The sequence below is a fragment of the Meles meles genome, chromosome 1, assembly GCF_922984935.1.
Source record: "Meles meles chromosome 1, mMelMel3.1 paternal haplotype, whole genome shotgun sequence".
Classification (NCBI taxonomy): Eukaryota; Metazoa; Chordata; class Mammalia; order Carnivora; family Mustelidae; genus Meles; species Meles meles.
The window spans coordinates 168,441,535-168,461,268 of NC_060066.1; the positions used below are offsets into that span (position 1 = coordinate 168,441,535).

The 19,734-nt window shown below is 42.3% G+C and overlaps 1 protein-coding gene across 6 annotated transcripts in view; it reads right to left on the minus strand.

Moving 5' to 3' along the window:
* FGGY (FGGY carbohydrate kinase domain containing) overlaps positions 1-19,734 on the minus strand; it is a 408,575-nt gene that overhangs the window by 102,567 nt on the left and 286,274 nt on the right. For 5 of the 6 annotated variants that reach the window (XM_045978589.1, XM_045978603.1, XM_045978591.1 and 2 more), the window contains 2 exons: positions 12,451-12,512; positions 2,066-2,213 (listed from right to left, as the gene is read on the minus strand). The exons of the other annotated variant lie outside the window; for it this stretch is intronic. In XM_045978589.1, the coding sequence (XP_045834545.1) occupies positions 2,066-2,213; positions 12,451-12,512 (210 nt within the window). The remainder of the gene's footprint in view (positions 1-2,065; positions 2,214-12,450; positions 12,513-19,734) is intronic. 6 annotated transcript variants of the gene reach the window in all.

Consider the following 19,734-nt stretch of genomic DNA (forward strand, 5'->3'; position numbering starts at 1 on the left):
TAAATAATCATTAAAAAAATAAAAATTAAAAAATATAAAACAATAAAACTTTTTTTAAAAAAGTAAACAGACTAGGATTTTTCTGATACAACTGGGGAGATGTCCCCATGCAAGGGGTCTTCTTTGGTGGGTACGTACTTAGCTGTGCTCATTATAATGAGCCAAGCATTCTTCAAAGCCCTCCACTGACTCCTTGGGGATTATGTTCTGGATCTGGGTTACCTTTTTAAGAATATCCTTATGAGGGGCGCCTGGGTGGCTCAGTGGGTTAAAGCCTCTGCCTTCGGCTCAGGTCATGATCCCGGGGTCCTGGGATCGAGCCCCACATCGGGCTCTCTGCTTGGCGGGTAGCCTGCTTCCTCCTCTCTCTCTCTCTCTGCCTGCATCTCTGCCTACTTGTGATCTCTATCTGTCAAATAAATAAATAAAATCTTTAAAAAAAAAAAAAAAAGAATATCCTTATGAAGGTGACTCTTAAGTCTTTGGATGTCAGGCTTGGTTTTAAGAAACAGACAAAAGCCACTGGGAGCCATGGGTCCTGCCACGCTGGGTATGACAGAAGTTGGCAAGAGAGGGCCCCCAGGGAAGGACTCAGATCCAAGTCCATGGACTCCAGACCCACAATCATTTCACTACATAGCCCTGCTTGGTTATGGGGTCATTTTATGAACTGGCCATGCTTTTTAATATCTTTAACATTTTAAAGGCCCACTATACTTAGTTTCAGATACTTGTCTTCAATTCAGACACCAACTTTAACTTTTGTATCCATACAAAATGTGCTCTTCCCCAACCCCTGTTTGTACCCAGAGAGTCAGTTTATCTGCAAGTACAGCGCTCTGGCCGCAGCCTGTGGCCACATGGTCCTCTCCCGACATTCCTCTTCTGCTTCTACAGGCCAAGTAAGGAGGCCAAGCTCATTATCTGTTGTGTGGGCACGCTTCACGGACTCCAGACAGACATAACTTATGCTATGTCCAATTTTCTTCTCTTTTCCCACGATTCCTTCTTATTAGCAGAAGTTGATTATGTCAACTAGGTAATGAAAATAAAGATCAGTCTTCCTGTTGGCATCCCAAAAACACCGAAAACAATCTCAATAAAATGAATCACAAAACCATAGAATTCTGAGCCTTGGAGCTTTCTAAGCCAGCGGCCTGCGCCACAGTCACGCCACGTAAACCCTGCGATGCTCACAGCCTCCACTCTGAGCTCCCTGCCTCCATTCACTGCACATTGTGCTTCTCAACTTTTTGAAATCTTCCTGGATTCTGAATTCCTGGCTTATATTCTTATTTGCGGCCCCTCCTGGCCTCTGAAGCTTGGTTCTATTTCTCCAGCTTGAACATGCTTCCTCCAACCTCAAATATATTCTCCATGGTTATACGATTCTCAGCAACCTACTCTCGCCTGGCCACCAGGGTGCCCTGTCTTGGTGTAGGGGGCTATGAATGTTGCCCCAAGTTCACCCTGGCCCCTCGGGGTGGGGAGCAGAATCTTCTGCACCACCAGTGACCCCAAAGGTTACCAGCAGCTCCATTTATCTCCCGAAATAAGTCATTAATTTTATTTTACTTCTAGAAAAGTTGAACTGAACTCCTAACACTGTTAACATGCACTCCAAACAGCTCTGACTCAGACCCTGAGCAGACATGTGGTTGTGGCAGTCAAGACCATGGGTGGTAATATTTACCACTTATTTACCGGGTGGCCTGGGGAGGGAGACAGAAAACATGACTCTGCAAAGTGAGGTAAATAAAAATCACACAGGCAGGGGCTCGCGACTTCCAGCCGCTCCACAGGACAAAGACGTGCAGTAGCTAAATATAAGAAATAGTGCTTTTAACGCTTTCAAGGTTGGCTCAGAAACAATGAAAACTTTCAGCAGCTCATGCTGGGGGGTGGTAAGAGCCTTCGCACCAGTGGTGCAGCTGCAAAAACCTTGTGCGCCCTTGGCCTGTCCTGGTAATTTTTCCTCTTTTCCTTTCTCCTCGCTTTGCTTCTTCCAAACTTTGTAGCCTTTTGGCCTGCCTTCACCTTTGTGCAAGGACTGGCTGTTACTTACCATGCCCTTCAGTGTCAGATCTGCTAAGGGAGACCGGTTGCCATGGAAATCTGGCCAAACATGTAAATCAACAGTGAGAAAACCCACAGGCTGAGCCTTCTTAATCAGATCCAGGTGACTGTTCAAATATGCATATACACTCTGGCATCTGGAAGAGAAGTTGATTTTGTTTTTAGAAGGGGGGGTAGGGTCAGGAAGCAAACTGTTCTGCAGAAAGAAACGATTTGTACTTCATATCAGATCCAGAAACAAAGCAGGGTCCCCAAACCCTCAGCAGAGAAACTACCCAAACTCACAGGAACCAGAATACTGCACTGTCTGATCACACTGGGCCATCACCGAGAACAGGTCGTGTGTCCCGGTGCAAAGTGGAAAGGCTCGGAATCAGTGCACAAGGCAGGAGTGGCTTTACCCCTAGTAGGTATGTAACCATGAGAAAGTTATTCAAACGTTCTGAACCACTTTCTTAACATCTGTAAAAACAGATATTATAATCCCTGTCCAACTTACCTCATAGGGTTATTGTGAAGATCAAAGGAGACGATGTATGTGAAGATAGCATATTTTGTAAACTGTACAATAATGTACATATGTAAAGGATTTTTTAAAAACCAGTATTCCTAATTGTAACAATAATGATGAGGTGACAAAATATAAAGGTAAGTTTTGAGACTTGGGATGGGAGTTGGCTAAAGGAAGTGACAGGACAGAGGAATGCAGTTAGATCAGGAATTAAGAGACTTGATCTCCAATCCAAATGCACCAAATGGTATGGCATTTGTTCTTTCTCCTTTCTAAGGCTCAGGTTCTCTGGGTGAAGAATGAGGGAGTCCCACCACCTTTCAGCCTTCACATGTTTGCATGAGAGGGAGACATAGATGAGGGGACTAGAGCCAAGGCAGTCCTGGGCTCAGATCTGGGTTCCACCCATCCTAGCTGGGTAAAATGGACCGGTGACTCACTCTCTGTGAACTTCAGTTATCCCATATATAAAATGGGCATCCCAATACTTATCTCACGGAGCTAAATCTCACTGCATGGCATCAAGACTGAAGTGGGTCACCCTTCCCCTCTTTAAATGGGCTTCCTTCTTCAAGTCATGAACCAATGATTCTAGAGGAAAGTGAGTTTATCAAAGGGTGGCGTCCATGCCACTTCTCACTGGTGACCTTGGAAAGATAGCTTTAAAGGTTAAAAGCATGGCTTGAATAATGGCACGAAAAAAAGTATAGGAAATTAATGCCCAAGGGAGGTTAGTATCTGAGATACCCAACATGATACAATTTGCGTTTTAAAAACGCAAAAAATAAATAAATAAATAAATAAAAATTTTAAAAATGCTTTAGGAGTGCTTGGAGATTTCTAATTCCAGTTTAGTGACACTGTGACTGTTCCATGGAGCCCATGAAGTTCCCAAAAGTTTTCCAAATTACGCTTAAAGGAAGAAACAAACAAGCAGAAGAGTGGTTTTCAAATTCTTCTATTAAATAAAAATTTCATGTGTTACCTCAATACAGAAAAGATAGCAAAACAAAGTTGGTCTATGTAAGTGCAGGAGTGAGTGCAAGTGTGTGTGTGCATGCCTGTGCACGTGAGCCTCTGTGTTCGCATGTGTGTATGTGTGCCTGAGAATGCATGCCTGTGCGTGTGCATGCAAGCCTATGTATATGTGCCTCTGCGTATGGATATAAGTCTGGGTATGTGAATGAGCCTGTGCATGCGACTCTGGGCATGCATGTATGCCTATGTGTGTGTGTGCCTGTTCATGTGCCTGTGAGCCTGTGCACGCGTACCTGTGTGTGTGTGTATGCGAGCCTGTATGTGCCTTTGCCTGTGTGTGCTGTGTGCCTGTGCGCGTGCATGCGAACCTGTGTATATGTGCCTCTTTGTGTAGATATGGGCCTGGGTGTGTGCATGCACCTGTGCACGCGAGCCTAGATGAGCATGCATGCCTGTGCATGTGTGTATGTGTATGTGCCTGTGCATGTGCCTGCGAGCCTGGGTGTGCATGTGTGCCTGCGCGTGTGTATGCAAGCCTATATGTGCCTTTGCCTGTGTGTGTTATGTGCCTGTGCGTGTGCATGCGAGCCTGTGTGTGCACGTGTGCCTATGCGTGTGCATGTGTGCCTGTGCCTGTGTGTGTGCACAGGTATGCTGGGTGGAGGTAAGCTCTTTGCTTCTCGCTGTGACACCTCATTCCCATCTAAAAATCTTCTGCCTTGGATGCTACTAGGAGGGCAACGATACTGCTGGAAAAGGGCTGCCCGACGCAGCATCGTCAGCTGCCACTCCCTGCCTAACAGCACACAGTCTTCAACCCCAGCCCCAATACCACCCCTTTCCAGAAGGATGCTCAACGTGAAGACCTCAAAGACCCGAGAGCGAGGTCGAATTTAAACAAACACTCCTCTGTGTGACTCTCACGCCATGTGCTTTCTGCAACTAAGGTCAGAAATAACTGGTCAAAGACCACATTCGAACCCTGTTTTAGCATGACTCTAAGGCAGTGTTAGGAAAGGGTCCCGGAGGCCTCTGTGGAAGGCCAAGCCGGAGCCTTGCACTTGGGGAGAATACTATCACATTCCGCTTTTCTATTTCCCGCGCTCTCTGCTCACGGTCCAACAGGAACCACAGTGATAACGAAAGCCACGAGAATGCCCTTTCAAGCCAGAAGTCGAGAGAGTCTGTCCCAGTTCTAGCAACATCCCACTTCAGAATGCCATCACTGAACTTAAAGTAAAGGGACTTTTTTTTTTTTTTTTTTAAGCACACGTCTATAAATCTTTTCATTTGCCTCTCAAGGAATCTCAGGGCAGGGCATTTGGTTTCAGACATCTGGGTCAATAAGAACCTATAGGCCTAATTACTATTGATTCGTCATTGTCTCATTTACCGCGGGTCTTTGCAAACAGTGAGATCCGTTTAGCCTCTTACATATATGGTCACTCATGCACTAATGAGATCCCTGGGGGGACGGGGCATATGCTTACCCCTCTGACTCCTAACCTCCTTACAGCTGTATGTTTATTCTTTGAATGCAGCCGTTCTCCCGCATGTTTTTTCGATTATACCTTACCATGTGTGCTATCTGAGTATATCACTCAGAATGAAACGCACTTGGAAAACATTAGAATAACAAATGCACATCATTATTCACATAATTTTAACCTTACATGATGCCTTTTTTGGTTCTGACTTTGCTTCATTTGGGATTTTTTACCAATTCCCTCTCAAAAGGCAGTCTGCCCTTTTCCAGCTCGGGAATCACATGTTAGCTGTTTCAAGTGGGTAGTTCTCCCTCCCTCTCACAAACTCCGGGCTCATATACTTACTCCCCAGAGAGAGGAATTCCTACGGCCCTCGTCCCCCCTGCACATGACGAAGAAAATACAGCTTCAACGACCACACAGTTACTTCACCATGTCGTGGCTGGGTGGTCAGGTACCACTAAACCCCCCAAGCCTAGTTTACTTTTCTGTACCTGGGGCTAATTCTCTTACCTTATAGGCTGCTATGAAGATTAAATATTGAGGGGCGCCTGGGTGGCTCAGTGGGTTAAAGCCTCTGCCTTCAGCTCCGGTCATGATCTCAGGGTCCTGGGATCGAGCCCCGCATGGGGCTCTCTGCTCAGCAGGGACCCTGCTTCCCTTCCTCTCTCTCTGGCTGCCTTTCTGCCTACCTGTGATCTCTGTCTGTCAAATAAATAAATAAAATTTAAAAAAAAACAACTTAAAAAAAAAGATTAAATATTGAGCCTGAGAACTATAAAATGATAGGTAATCAATAAAGAGTTCTCCCTCCGTTCTTGTCGTAGGAGATTCATTTCTAGCTTTAAAAAATCCAAGAGTCAGGGCACCTGGGTTAAAAAGCCTCTGCTTTCGGCTCAGGTCATGATCCCAGGGTCCGGGAATCAAGCCCCGCATCGGGCTCTCTGCTCAGCAGGGAGCCTGCTTCCCCCTCTCTCTCTGCCTGCCTCTCTGCCTACTTGTGATGTCTGTCAAATAAATAAACAAAATCTTAAAAACAAACAAACAAACCTAAGGGTCAGGGACAATTTTTGTCAGACTTCATTGTTTACAATCTTAAATGAGGACAGCAGCCCTAGAATCTCTACTCTCTCCTGCCTTCCTATAAGTTATTTAATTCACAGGATTCTTGGACTGCCCAGAAATGCAGTGACCATATTTTGAAATGAAAAATCAGAATACCTGGTCCAACCAGAAGACATCTGTGCCCCTTCCAGGAATTGAGAAAGTCTGTCTGTCTCCAGTTCCTCACTTCTTGGCCCGCCACGACATGGAGTCTACTGAAACTGGTCCCACAGTGAGGGACAACACCCTTTGCTGCCAACTCCACTGGACCATGTTTGCCTTTATTTCACTTGAGTTCTCTCTCATTCTGCACCACTTGACCACTTCTTACTCGTTTGTTCTCCTTCCCTTGATTCCAGACACTATACTCATTTGGTTTTCCTGCTTCCTCTCCAGCTGGCTCTCTTCCGTTACTTTCCCTTAAATATTTTAAGCTTCCCAGAGATCTGTCCTTGTCCGTCTTGTCACTCTTTCTGTACCGTATGTGATCCCATCCTCCTCTCATGGCTTTGGGTACTATCTAGGACTGAGGACCTTCAACTATACACTCCTAACTCCTGCCAATTTCTCTTACGAGTTCCAGGTCAGACAGCCAACAACCCATCCAATGCTCCCTCTTGGATGTCCACTGATGAAATGGAGAATTTATCTCCTAAGTCAGCACAGTCCTCAGTTTTCTTGAGCACTTTCTTATCCTTGCATGACCAATTGAAGCCAAAGAAAGACATTAGAATTTCTATCTTACTTCTGTTTAAAAAATATTTCCCATCCAAGAGCCATCAAGAATTTAGTGGTTAACACCGCACACCCTAGGGAATGAAAGGTGTTAATATTGTCATCCTTGTTCTACGCCTGTCTTGGCTCAGGGGAGCCTAAGTAAACACTTGATAGACTGATGGCCCCAGTTGTCAGACTGACAGACTGAGACTGAAGAAGCCATCAAGGCCAAGGAAGCAATCTGAGAACACCAGAGCAGACTGGCAAGTGAGAACCATCTTTGGAAGTGGAGTCTAAGAGTTCCCTATAATCCTCATTTCCTTATCTAGAATTAAATGAGATAACATACAGAAAACTAGCAGCAAGTACAGTGCTAGGAACACTGCACGTTCTCAGTAAATGTTCTTATCTTTTCTTTTGTTTTCCTTGCCCAGCCTTTAATGGGGAGTTTTACACTTGATCTTAGCCCAAAAGCCGAGAAGCCATAATGGGGAGTTGTAAATGTAACCGAGATTTGGCATATGGGGGCCAGTGCATTTAAAGAAATTGATCCTTAGTGGGATTACCGGAATGACAGAGGAAAAGAGAAAAAAAGGCCTGAGGAATAAATCAGATCAAGAAACAATGATTGTGGGGCGTCTGTGTGGCTCAGTTGTTTAAGCGTCTGCCTTCGGCTCAGGTCATAATCTCGGGCTCCTGGGATCAAGCCCCACATTGGGCTCCCAGCTCAGCAGAGAGTCTGCTTCTCCTTCTCCCTCTGCCGGCAGCTCTGCCTACTTGTGCTCTCTTTCTCTCACTTTCAAAAATAAATTGAAGGGGCGGGGGAGGTTGAGGAACCAGGTGGTGGGTAATAGGGAGGGCACGTACTGCATGGAGCACTGGGTGTGATGCCAAAACAATGAACACTGTTATGCTGTAAATAAACAAATAAAAAAAATAACAACAACAAAAAATAAATAAATATTAAATAAATAAATAGATAAAAGCTTTAAAAAAAAAAAAAAAGACATTGATTGTCCTTACAGAAATGACAGAAAAGTCCAGGGGAAGTGGGAGAAAATAAAGGTTGGAAGAAAAAATGTGAATTGAGAAAATTTCATTCTGATAATCCTAAATTAGGACCTGAAACCAGCAGCATCACAACAGAAAATGCTTACAAAAGTATCTCAGAACAGGCTGGGCTTCTCTGATTACAGTCCTTCTCCTTCCAGTACACTGTGAGCTCGTGGAGATCAGGGGCCCTATCTTCTACTCTGTCCCCCCTCTCCACTAATGGTCTAGTTTACTCTCCACAGAGCCCCCAAAGTAATCCTTTTAAGTTAAATCTGATGGTGTCTTTTCCCTACTCGGAGACTAAAACCTAGAATAAATTCTAGTGTCTTTACTGTTATCTACAATGACCTCCATAGTTTGGCCTTGGCTAATTTTCAAGCCCTCACCTGTTTCCAGCTCCCTTCCACTCTGGTCTGGCCACAATGGCCTTTATAGTATCCTACAGCCTGCCAAGCTGGCTACTGCCTCAAGGCCTGGGGACTTGCTGTTCCTTACATCTTTTGGGGTGACTTGGGGCTCTCTGAAAACAGAACACCCCTGTCCCCCTTAGCATCAGCAAGTCCTATCTGCAAGTATAGAAACAAGTACTGATAAACAGATTTTGTATTTTATACCCCTGATTTGCCATATAACCCACAGAAGCATGGTTTGCTCCCACTCTTTATTCAGAGGCCCTCTTAAGTGTCCCCTTATCAAGGATGGCTTCTTTACCTGAAAGAATTTCCAACCGTCACCCCAACACCTCTCATCCATCTCTTTACTCATTTCTGTTTTTCTTTAGAAAGCTTACCAATTCCTGGTCGGTGAATGTGCTCTTCCTCTATCTACACACACACACGCACACACTTGTATGTACATATACATGTGTGTGTGTGTGTGTGTGTGAAATTTATATGAAAGTAGGGACCTTTTTTTGCCTTTAATTTTGTTTATGATCATAAATGCTCATAAGACTCATCACCTTTGTTCTGCTACCAACCTTGAACACTTGTGGTTTATGGCAACACCTTCCCACCAAACCCTGCTATCACTAGAACCTCATTCTGAGATGTTGGGAATTAAGGTTGGCAATAAGAGAACTAAGGTTCCCAATAAGGTTCCCAATAGGGTTCCTAATAAAAGAATTAAGACAATAATGGAACGTTTAGAGGAAAAGGGCCAAAGTTATGATCAATGTCAGGCAATCGCTAAGGCGTGAAATCTCTGGAAATTTGGCCTCACATAGAGAAAGATTCTGCTTGCCAGTGACATGCATGAGTACATCTGGTTATTGCTTACTTAATTTATAAGCTCACAAAACATTATTCTTCAGGGATGGGTCTGAAAATATAATGGCAAATCAAGAGTATAAAATACTGTGATAAATCTGTTTATCAACACTTGTTCCTACAGTTTTACATACGATTTCTGATGTTAAGCTCTGAGGCAGGGGTGACTTGCATTCTGTTTTCAGAGAGCCTCAAGCCACACCAAAAGAGGCATGCAGTTTCTGATTCCAAGGAATTCGCTGTCCTTTCCAAACAGCCAAATTCACTTTAATAATAGTTATGCCTATTTCTTCCTAAGACCCAATGCATAATGGGTCCTATAGTCTTGGAATAGTCTATTCATATATCTGGTAAGACAGAGATGCACTTTCTTTTATAAGACAATAGAAAGAAAGTGAAAGGAAAGAGAATCAGCATTTATTGAATACCTACTAAATATACAAGCTGGATGTAAAATTTGAGAAAAAGAAAGAAATGAAGGCAAGAATTAGATGCGACCACCTTGAAAGAGATGACAAAGAGAGAAGGGAAGAGGGCCAAGACCCTAGCTGTAATGAACTTTGATATAGGGGTAGAAAAAGATCTTGAGGGGCACCTGGGTGGCTCAGCTGGTTAAGTGTCTGACTCTTGATCTCAGCTGAGGTCTTGATCTCAGGATTGTGAGTTCGAGCACCACACTGGGCTCCACGCCCATGCCCATGTGGAAGGAAGATAGGAGGGAGGAAAGGAAGAAAAGAAAGAAGGAAAAGGGAAGAAAGAAAAAGATCAAACTTGAGCTTGAAAAGGAGACTTAGAAGGACAAGCCAGAGATATGGGAGAAAAACTGGGAGGAGGCAACATTCCAGAAAGAAAGCCAAAGGAAGAGAGTGTTACAGAGGAGAGGAAGGTGGGATCATTGGTGCCGCATCCTGCTGAGAGCCCAAGGATGGGTACTGGAAAGCACCCTACAGACTCATCAACAGAGGCTGCTGAGGACCTTATCGTTAACTGTTTCAGGGGCCAGTGGGGACAGAATTCAAATTGAACTGGGCAAAAGAAGTAGTGACCAAGAGTATAGGCAACGCACTGGAGAAAATTAGCTCTAAAGGGGAAAATTACAGGGAGGTAGTTTGAAGGCGGTATGAAGTCGACTAGTATGTGGAAAGAATTAGGATTTAAAACTAGTTCTGACTCCACATCTGAATCCTAATAATTGCTGCTTCTGGACCCCCCGTGCTGCTGTTTCTCTGAGGCTGCACTGGTAATCCATAAAGCTCTCTTTCTTCCCCATAAAAACTACTCACATGAAGCTCATCTACAGAAGAAAGTTCTGGAAATTTTGAGTTTTCAATGCAAAATCTAACTACCCCTTAGGTTTGTGTTGGGTTTTAAGATCTTCAGAGACTGGGACTTTCGCAATCTACTTTCCTCCACAGAACACCTGTAAAATGAGTTAAGCCAGATGGTATTATTGTGGTTTTATGGGCGAGGGAACTGAGTCACAGAGACATTAATGGCAGAACTGGCAAAAGAATCCGAGACCTCTGATTCTTAATCCAGGGTTCTTACTACTTTACCACACTTAGCACAAGAAGGTTTCAGCTCTAGAACCACCACCACCAAGTTTTCCTCTTCTATAAAAACCATTAGTAATAGTGGCAGAAATAGCGGTGGTGCCTGCTGTCATAATTGTCATAGTGGAATTTACAAAGCCTTGCCAAGTATATTACCTCATGAAAATCAAAACAAATTCTCAGAGGCATCCACGGCTGGCTCTCTCAGAGCTACTACCCCAAGTTCTGATGAGGACACAAGTTCATACAATGATGCACGTTGAAGCTGGGACTTGAATCCAGATCCCTGAACTCCGAATCCAGTGTTCAGGTTTATGGTTTATAAATGCTGGATCCCTTCAAGAATCTGATGAAAGTTATGGCCTCTCTTCACAGAAAATTATGCGTCAGTACGTAATCATCAAAACTGTACATAATGAAGGGGTTCACGGATGATCTAAAGGTAGGAACCCCTGCTCTAGGTAGGTTATGTGGTCTCTAAGCCTAGTAAAGTGTTAGTTGGTGATGGTCCATGCAGGATCCCACGCATGATGGTCCATGCGTTTTAACTAGAGGTGAGATCTCCCCACTGGGAAGCTACTATTTTTCCTTTGATAGCAATGAATGTCTTACAGGGAGATACCCTGGGACTATGCAGATACCCCACTTTGTGTCATACCTTCACTAATTTCAGCATCCATTGGTGATTCTCCTTTGCAACGAGTATTACTGTGGTATTGGCCTAATGATAATATTCTAATTCCATTATTTCTTCCACATTTATTAATTTCAAGGACATGGCCCTTGCAGTGGCCAGGAAGATCTGCCCTTTCCTCGCATTTACTTCTTCAATAATTTGCTTCTACTAGAACGGCCTTGAGATGTCACTTTATTCCATCACTACTTCTTCTCTTGATCGAATTGTCCCCAAAGGCCATGAAGAGATTCTTAAAGCTGGCTCCCTCACACTCCAACAATTTCTTCTTCAGGTAGTTCCTTACTTTCTGGCATCATGAAATGTTCATGTATGTTCCCTGCCCATGCCCTGGAATCAGCATGTTCCCAAGAAGTCCTAATTCCTTTTAAGTAGAGAACAGTATTTAAAAACCAGGACCTCATGCTAGGTGTGCACACTGCTGTGTGAGGGCTCACTGTTCCCAGGCCATCTCAGCAGAGAGCACAGGGAACGTACCTTCCAGTATTTCTTTTGCACAAATGAATAAATGCACATATAGTTTCTTATCATCATCTTTGTTTTCCATGAAAGGGAGCACACTGTAACACTCCTTTGTGTTGTTCACTTAATATATCCTAGAAATCACTTCACATCACTTATTATCCTCTGTTGTACAGACAAAGAGACGGGCGTAAAGAGGCTGGATAAGCCGCCCAAGGTCACACCCCCGGTAAGGAGGAAAGCCGGATTTGAGCCCAAGAAGTGTTGACTCCAAAACCCACGTTGCTTCCACTACATCGGAGTCTCTCATCCTCGGTTCCCGGAATATTGTTTGGGACCTCTAGTTCCTCTGAATTCTCCTTAGATCACTTTGAAAACTAATACACGTATGTCCTGGACCATCTGGATGCCTCTCTTCTAACCCAACACTGCCGGGCATGCTCATTGCCCAAAGGAACTGAAAATCACCCAGCTGCCTAAGGGGAACGCCCTTGTGCAGGAACGGGGTGGAGGGGTGGGGGCTGTAAGGGGATGGGGCAGCAGGTACCTGGCTGTGGCCTTGGCTTGTAGTTCAGGGAAGGCAGCATGGCCCTGCACCATGTGGTCTATCTGAAAAACAAGAGGGATGGGTCGGTTTTACAGTTTCTCTGATTTATGTTTAAGCCAGAAAAAGATACATTAAAACATCGGTTTCTTTCAACTCTGTCCACAGAGTTAAATTGCTAACTCCACTAGAGTGTCTCAGCTTTTTCAGAAATTCGGCTTTGCTTCTTCACCTAGTGCTGGCTGCTCGATCCACAAGAAACGGCAGCAGCAGACAATGAAACTCTCAAGGCTAACCTGGTAGCAGAACATCCAAAATGGAGGTGTGTGGACAGGAGTGAGAAGGAGTAACTCCAGGTACGTGGTGAAGGGCCTGGGTGTTAAAGCCCCCAGGTCTGGATCACACCATTTCTGCCTCTTGATTCAGGCTGTCACCCCAGGACAAAGTCAGACCTTGAATTACTCACCCAGGCTTACTAATGGAGAAGCTGAGTGAAGGAGACTAGGAGGAGGGATTACCAGTTCAAAAACAAACAACAAAAAGTTGCCCTACAGCTGTCAAGAGGACCTCTCCTGATTGTTAAGTTGTCACACGAAAAAAAACAAAAACAAAAAGTTATTACATGAGAAATGGGGGTATCGCTCTCCCGGGACAGAAATGTCTAAGCTCTGTGGATAACTGTCTTCTCATTTGAAATCCCTTATCTAGGATTTTATTCCTTAATCTACTTAGTAGCTCTGAACAAAATAATACATAATAGTATCAGGAAGGGAAATGTCTCTCCATGATACTCCCCTGCAAAACACATCCAACATTGTGTTTGTGTTCCTGAACCTAATCTGCTTGTCTTCCCAGTGTTCACATGAGTCTCTGGGACTCCAAAACCATTCGACCAATTCATTTTCATTCAGACTATGAACCAATTGGTTATTTGGGCCTCATGGAGATAGTCTCTCTAGTGTGTTTCCTGATAGCTAGGGTTGTGTAAAGGCGAAGAGAACTTTTTCTGGGCCACAGAGGTTGGGTCTGGGTTAAGCTAACCACTCCAGAGCCTACTTACCCCTACCTCCTCTATGGGCTACTGCTTCCCTGATCTAAGAACCCCAGGTGGCCCCGTATGACGGTATGGTGTGCCCCCTCCTCTTGAGAACTGTGAGCAATGAACTATCCTTTCAGTGGCAATCATCCCCTGATCTATTGGCCTCATCATATGGGAATAATAATACAATCTGCATTTTACAACAGTGGCTTAGTGAAAAGAACACAGGCTTTGGAAACAGACAGATGCAGGTTCGAATTCATGGTCTATGCTCATATTTTGTGGTACCAAGGAAAGGTTACTTGACCTCTCAGAGCCTCATCTCCTACAACTGTAAAGTGGTGATAATGAAATTCGCCTTGCAAGAGTGCCTGCTATGGAGATGGCTCTCAGTTCCCAACATCTATTATTAAGAAGAAGGATATGCCATCAAAAGGGCAAAAATGGCTGGGAGAGCAGAATCTCCAAAGGTCAGCTGCACTCCCTTTTTCCCCCCAACAGCATCTGGTAGGAAAGGGCCACTCTGGTGAGCGAAGACCAAGCCAGTTTTTCAAATAAATGAGCACTCATTTCAAAAGCCTGGAGTGCCTGATCCTAGGGCAGATCTCTCTGTTTATGTTCTATTCTCCAGCACATTTGGCACAGTATAGAACATAGTGTCCTATTAGTGGTTGTTTCCCAGTGAAATAACCAGTTTAACCACAATGAATGTATTTGCCAAGTGGTTGCCTCAGAAATATATAGACAGAGCTCGCCTGTCTTTATGACTACTTTCTTATTTCCCCCATCTTCTCAGATTTCAGCTCTGAGAGCAAGCAGAAAAGTCCGCAAACGATATGCATAGGTAGGAAGCTTGAGCTGGATGGAGTCAGATCTTCTTCAGGATGACTTTCTAGATCAAGAGGGAAAAGCCGTCTTATACACCTAGGGTTGGATTTTTAGGTCCTTCCTCATAAGGTGGCATCAGCATTTGGAACACAGGAGAAACAGAAACAGAACACAGTATAACACAGAGATCATAAATGGGTAGTACGAGGGGACATCTGGCTCACAGATGTATTTTATTTGGGTTATATAATGTTAAAAAAAATCAGCCAATATTTTTAAATTGGAAGATTCCACTTAAAACCCAGATTTTGGTTTCTCCTGAAGAACTGGCAGACGCAAGATACGGGGCCACCCATAGTCCCCAGGGCAAGAGTCGGCTGGAATCCAGTGATGACTGATCCGGTCAGACAGAACTGTGCCCTTCAGTATCTAGAAGACACCACCACTCCCCACCCCTCCACCCCCAACAACAGACACCAGATTTCACCAATTTCTCATCACGACTGCACAAAGGCTTTACTTGTAGGGGAGCTCTATTTTTCTATGCCCATCTCTCTGTGAAAGTAAGGAATATAAAATCATTCCCTGGAGTGCCATGAGTTGAAAGAAAAACTTCTCTGTCAAAGTAAAAAACAAAACAAAACAAAAAACCTGTTTGCCTAATCTGTTTATGCTATCTGTGTGACTCCTTTAGGCATCTGAGTTCCCGACTCTTGAAATGACAGACAGAACGCAGACAGGGAGTCCTGAGACCTGAGTCAGTTCTGGCTCAGGGAATGACCTTAAACAAGACCATTTCTAATGCTCTCTCTCTACAACATTTAATAAATTAACATGACAAAGAGCCAAGTGTTTGTAAAATTAGAGGACTGCAATTGCCTGAGATCTCAAAACTGTGGGCACAGAGTTCCTAGGCAAGAAAAACACATGACAAAGCCAAGTTTAGAATCCCAGAATTCTAGGTTCTATGATCATTTTGCTGAGACAAAGCCATCTTATGGCATGATGGGCTTTTCTCTATTAAAATCAATTTTATGTATTAGTCTTGAGGCATTACCTTGCTTTGCAGATAATGAAATCATTAGGCTCAGAGACATGTTCATTGCTTGCCACAGCTCCCATTTTGCCATCTGCATTTACCTGAAATGTCACATTTTTCATCTCAGTTCTTCCAACTCTTTACTTAACTTTGTCTTCTTATCTCAAAGCGAAAACATTTTGTCTGATTTTCTCCCAGCCTTGAAATTCTCACAAAAATCTAAAGAAAGAAGAAAGCCCAGCCTAGACAATGTCTTTTACTTTGCTGGAAAGAACTGTGGGTTTCAACACTGAATGGTTCCTAAGAACAACAAACATTCCTGAAAGAAAATGTAAACCTTTTGGTTTTTTTTTCCCCTCCCTCCCCCAACTTTACTATTAACTTGCGATAGAACAACTTTACTTACAAGTGGACAAATTCTGACTTAATCCAGAGCTAGTTTAGTCAGTTTCATTCAAATCATTCAACATCAAAGTTAATAGCTTTGTGCATTTTTATAGCTTGTTAGTTAATTCACTTATTTGGGAAACCAACATGATATGTGGCTACCCTGTGCTAGGCTAGATACAAAGATAAACAGAAGTCATTGCTCTCACAGAGCTCTGCTTGTCAGTGGAAGATGAGCAAGCCAATATTCAATATGGTCTCGACTGATTAGGTTCTTCATAGATTCTGCAAAATGTTTACTGAACATTTACTCTGCTCTAGTCATAGTAAGCACAGCTATAGAAAGGCACCTTAAGACTTCATACAAATACTACTCCAACTTCTGGATGACCTCTGAATTGCATTATAAGTAGCCCAGCTGAAGCTGAAAGACCTCAACAAAGATTTCAGTAAGTGCTCATCACAGGAAAGACAAAACTTGAGAGTTTGAGTTTGACCAAATAAACCATCTGTTAAAAAAATACTCTTCAGCGGAATAAGAATAACCCAGTGTCTCTCCAATATATCAATCATAACGTTCAAGATAAGATCCCAAATTGTTAGCCATATAGAGAGAAGGAAAATGTCATCTATACTTAAGAGAAAAGCCATTTAATAGCTAATGATCCTGAGATGACACAGATGCTAGAAATAGAAGGCAAGAATTCAACAGTTTATCCTAGATTTGTCTCCTGTGGCAAGGCAAACAAAAGCAAAAATAAACTCTTGGGACTCCATCAAAACAAAGAATTTCTGTACAACAGAAAGAACAGTCAACAAAACTGAAAGAGGACCTACTGAACAGGAGAAGATATTTGCAAAAGATGTCTCTGATAAGGGATTAGTATCCAAAACATATAAAGAACTTGTACAAATAGGTGAAGGGGATTGAGAGTACATCTAGCTTCATGAGCACTAATATATGAAATTCCTGAATCACTGTATTATATAGCTGAAAATAAGAGAACACTACATTAACTACACTGGAATTAAAATAAAATAAAGAACATATACATATATAGCTAAGTGAAATGTGAGTCAGAGAAAGACCAATACCCTATGTTTTTACTCATATGTAGAATTTAAGAAACAGAACAAAGGGGAAAAAAAGACAACAAAAAACAGATTCTTAACTATAGAGATCAAACTGATGGTTACCAGAGGGAAGGTGGGTGGGGAGTGGGGGGGATGGGTGAAACAGGTGAAGGGAATTCAGAGCACACTTACCATGATGAGCACTGAGTAATATATAGAATTGTTGAATCACTGTATTGTACACCTGAAACTAATATAACACTGTATGCTAAGTATACTGAAAATAAAAAAAATTAAAGGGAACAAAGTCAACATGAAAAAAAAATTCATCATACATCCAAAAAAGGAGGCGAGGTTAGAAGAACATTAGAAAGTTGTTGCTTGATCTGAGCACTGGTATGGTTGGACGTTGTTGTATATCAATAAATACTGCTTAAATATCATTGCAGACCTTAATAAAGAAATAAACATATAAATACATAACAAATTTAAAAAATGAAATCGGTGGTTTAGTAATGCTTTTTAGGATATAAATGATAATATTCTCATAATCAGTAAATAGATAAGAAACAAAAACTATTAAAAATGGAAATTCTACTATTGAAAAAGGCAATATCTGAAATATTTAAAGGATAGGCCTCACAGCTAATTGAAGATCATAGAGGAAATTGAAAACAGACCAACAGAGACAGTATCTAATTGTGAGAGAAAAGAGGGGGGAGGGACAGAGAAAGGTGGGGGAGGAAAGGGGTGACAGGTGGAGAGGGATAGAAGGAGACAGAGAGAGATGTCAGGGAGGTAGAGAGTCAGAGAATGAAAAAAAAAAAAACCACTCCTTCACAGGCTTATGGGACAATAGCCAAGGATCTCATATATATGCAACAGGAATCAAAGGAGGAAGAATAAGAGCAAAATGCAGCCTTGGTACTGAGGTAGGGCTGTTAGTATGGGTGCGAACTGAGATGCCCATATATAATACAGACATACCCTCTGATGATATTCAGGGGCAAGTACGCAGTTTCATCCTCCAGGAAAAATACCTCAGCCAGGGGTGGCACTGGCTCTTGAGGACCAATGCTACTGTACTTGATACATGAAGATGTGCCATGTCTACTGCCTGTAGAACATTTGTCAAATTGCTCCGACTTCACAATGCTGATGTTTCTTACTACTGCATTAGGGAATGTATTCTTGCCATGGCCACCACCTGAGCTAAGTTTATAATCACTCCAAATGCTGGGTCTATGGAAAGAACCTCTTCCTGGGTCGGTCACTGGGAATCATAGTTCCAAGTATTTTCTTTTGTCTCGTGGGTATATTAATCTTGTGTTGTTGTTTATATTGCTTCTGTGGCATATGGATGCAATATTTATTTATTTTTAAGAATAAATATTGACAATTTCCCCAACTTGGTGAAAGACAAAGATTTATAAATTCAAGAAGTTTAGCAAACCTGGGAAAAGAAGGATAAATCCAAAGACCACCATGTGTGAGCATACCACAATAAAAACAGAAGATTAAGAGAAAATCAAGAAAGTGGTAGAAGAAAAATAATATACTCTAGACACAGGAAAAAACCATACAAATGACGGTTGACTTCTCATAAGAAACAAGGATTCCAGAATATAAAACCGTAACATCTTTAAGTGCTGAAGGAAAACAAACAAAGAACCTGCCAACCAAGAATTCTATATTGAGCAAAAATATCTTTCAAGATATAAGGTAAAATAAATTCATTAAAAAAAAAAAACTAAGAATTTTTTTTTCTTTTTTTCTTTTATTTAATATCTGTAAGAAATGAATAAATGCTGAAGGAAGTTCATCAGGCCAAAGGGAATACAAGACAGAAATTTAAATTTTCAGAAAGAAATTTAAAACCATGGAAATGGTAAATATGTAGGTAAATACAAAAGATAATGATTGTTTCTCAGATCTCTTTGAAATACATATGACTGTTACGGATGGACCAATATCCTCCCAAAACTCAGATGTGAAGCCCCAACCTTCCATGTGACTGTATTTGGAAATGGGGACTTAATGGAAGTAAATAAGGCTCTATGAGGTCATAAGGGTAGGGCCCTAATCCAACAGAACTGCCGTCCTTATAAGAAGAGCCAGGATCACCAAAGCTCGCTCTCTACGTGCGTGTACCCGGTAAAGGCCATGTGAGGACACAGTGGGAAGGCTGCTGACTGCAAGCCAGGACGAGAGCTCACATGAGAAACTGCACTTTCTAGCACTTTGATCATGGACTTCTATTCTCCAAACTGTAAGGAAATGAGTGTTCACTATTTAAGCCACCCGGTGGATGGTATTTTATTATGGCACACTGGACAGACTACTCCATTATTTAAAGCGAACAACAAAGCAGCTACTACATTGTCGGACGTAGAGCACATGTAGGCATTGCACATACTACGACTACAGCACAAAGAGTTGGGGGGGTGGCAAAGGGAACTCTAGAGTTGAATGCTTTTTACATTTTACCTGAAAAATATGTATATTTTACAATAAATATACATATAAAATGTGCATATTTTACATAAATATACATATAAAATATGTATATTCTATAATATACAGTCTAAGTAGGCTGAAAGCTTAGGACGTTTATTGTATGTCATTACTAAAGAAATCATTTTAAAAAGGAATTCAAAAAATCATGTCTAAAAAGCAAACAGGAGAATCCAAATGGAATTCTGAAAACTGAAAGATATTTGAATAATCCAAAAGATGGAAGAAAAGGAGAGACAGAGAAACAAAACAAGCAGAACCACCACAGAAAACAAACAGCAAAATGGAAGACCTAAATCCAACAATATTCATCTTCACATTAAATTGTGGATAGTTTTCAACACTCTCAGTAAACATCAAAGATTACAAGATTGCAGAAAAGCAAGACCCAGCTACATCCTGTGTA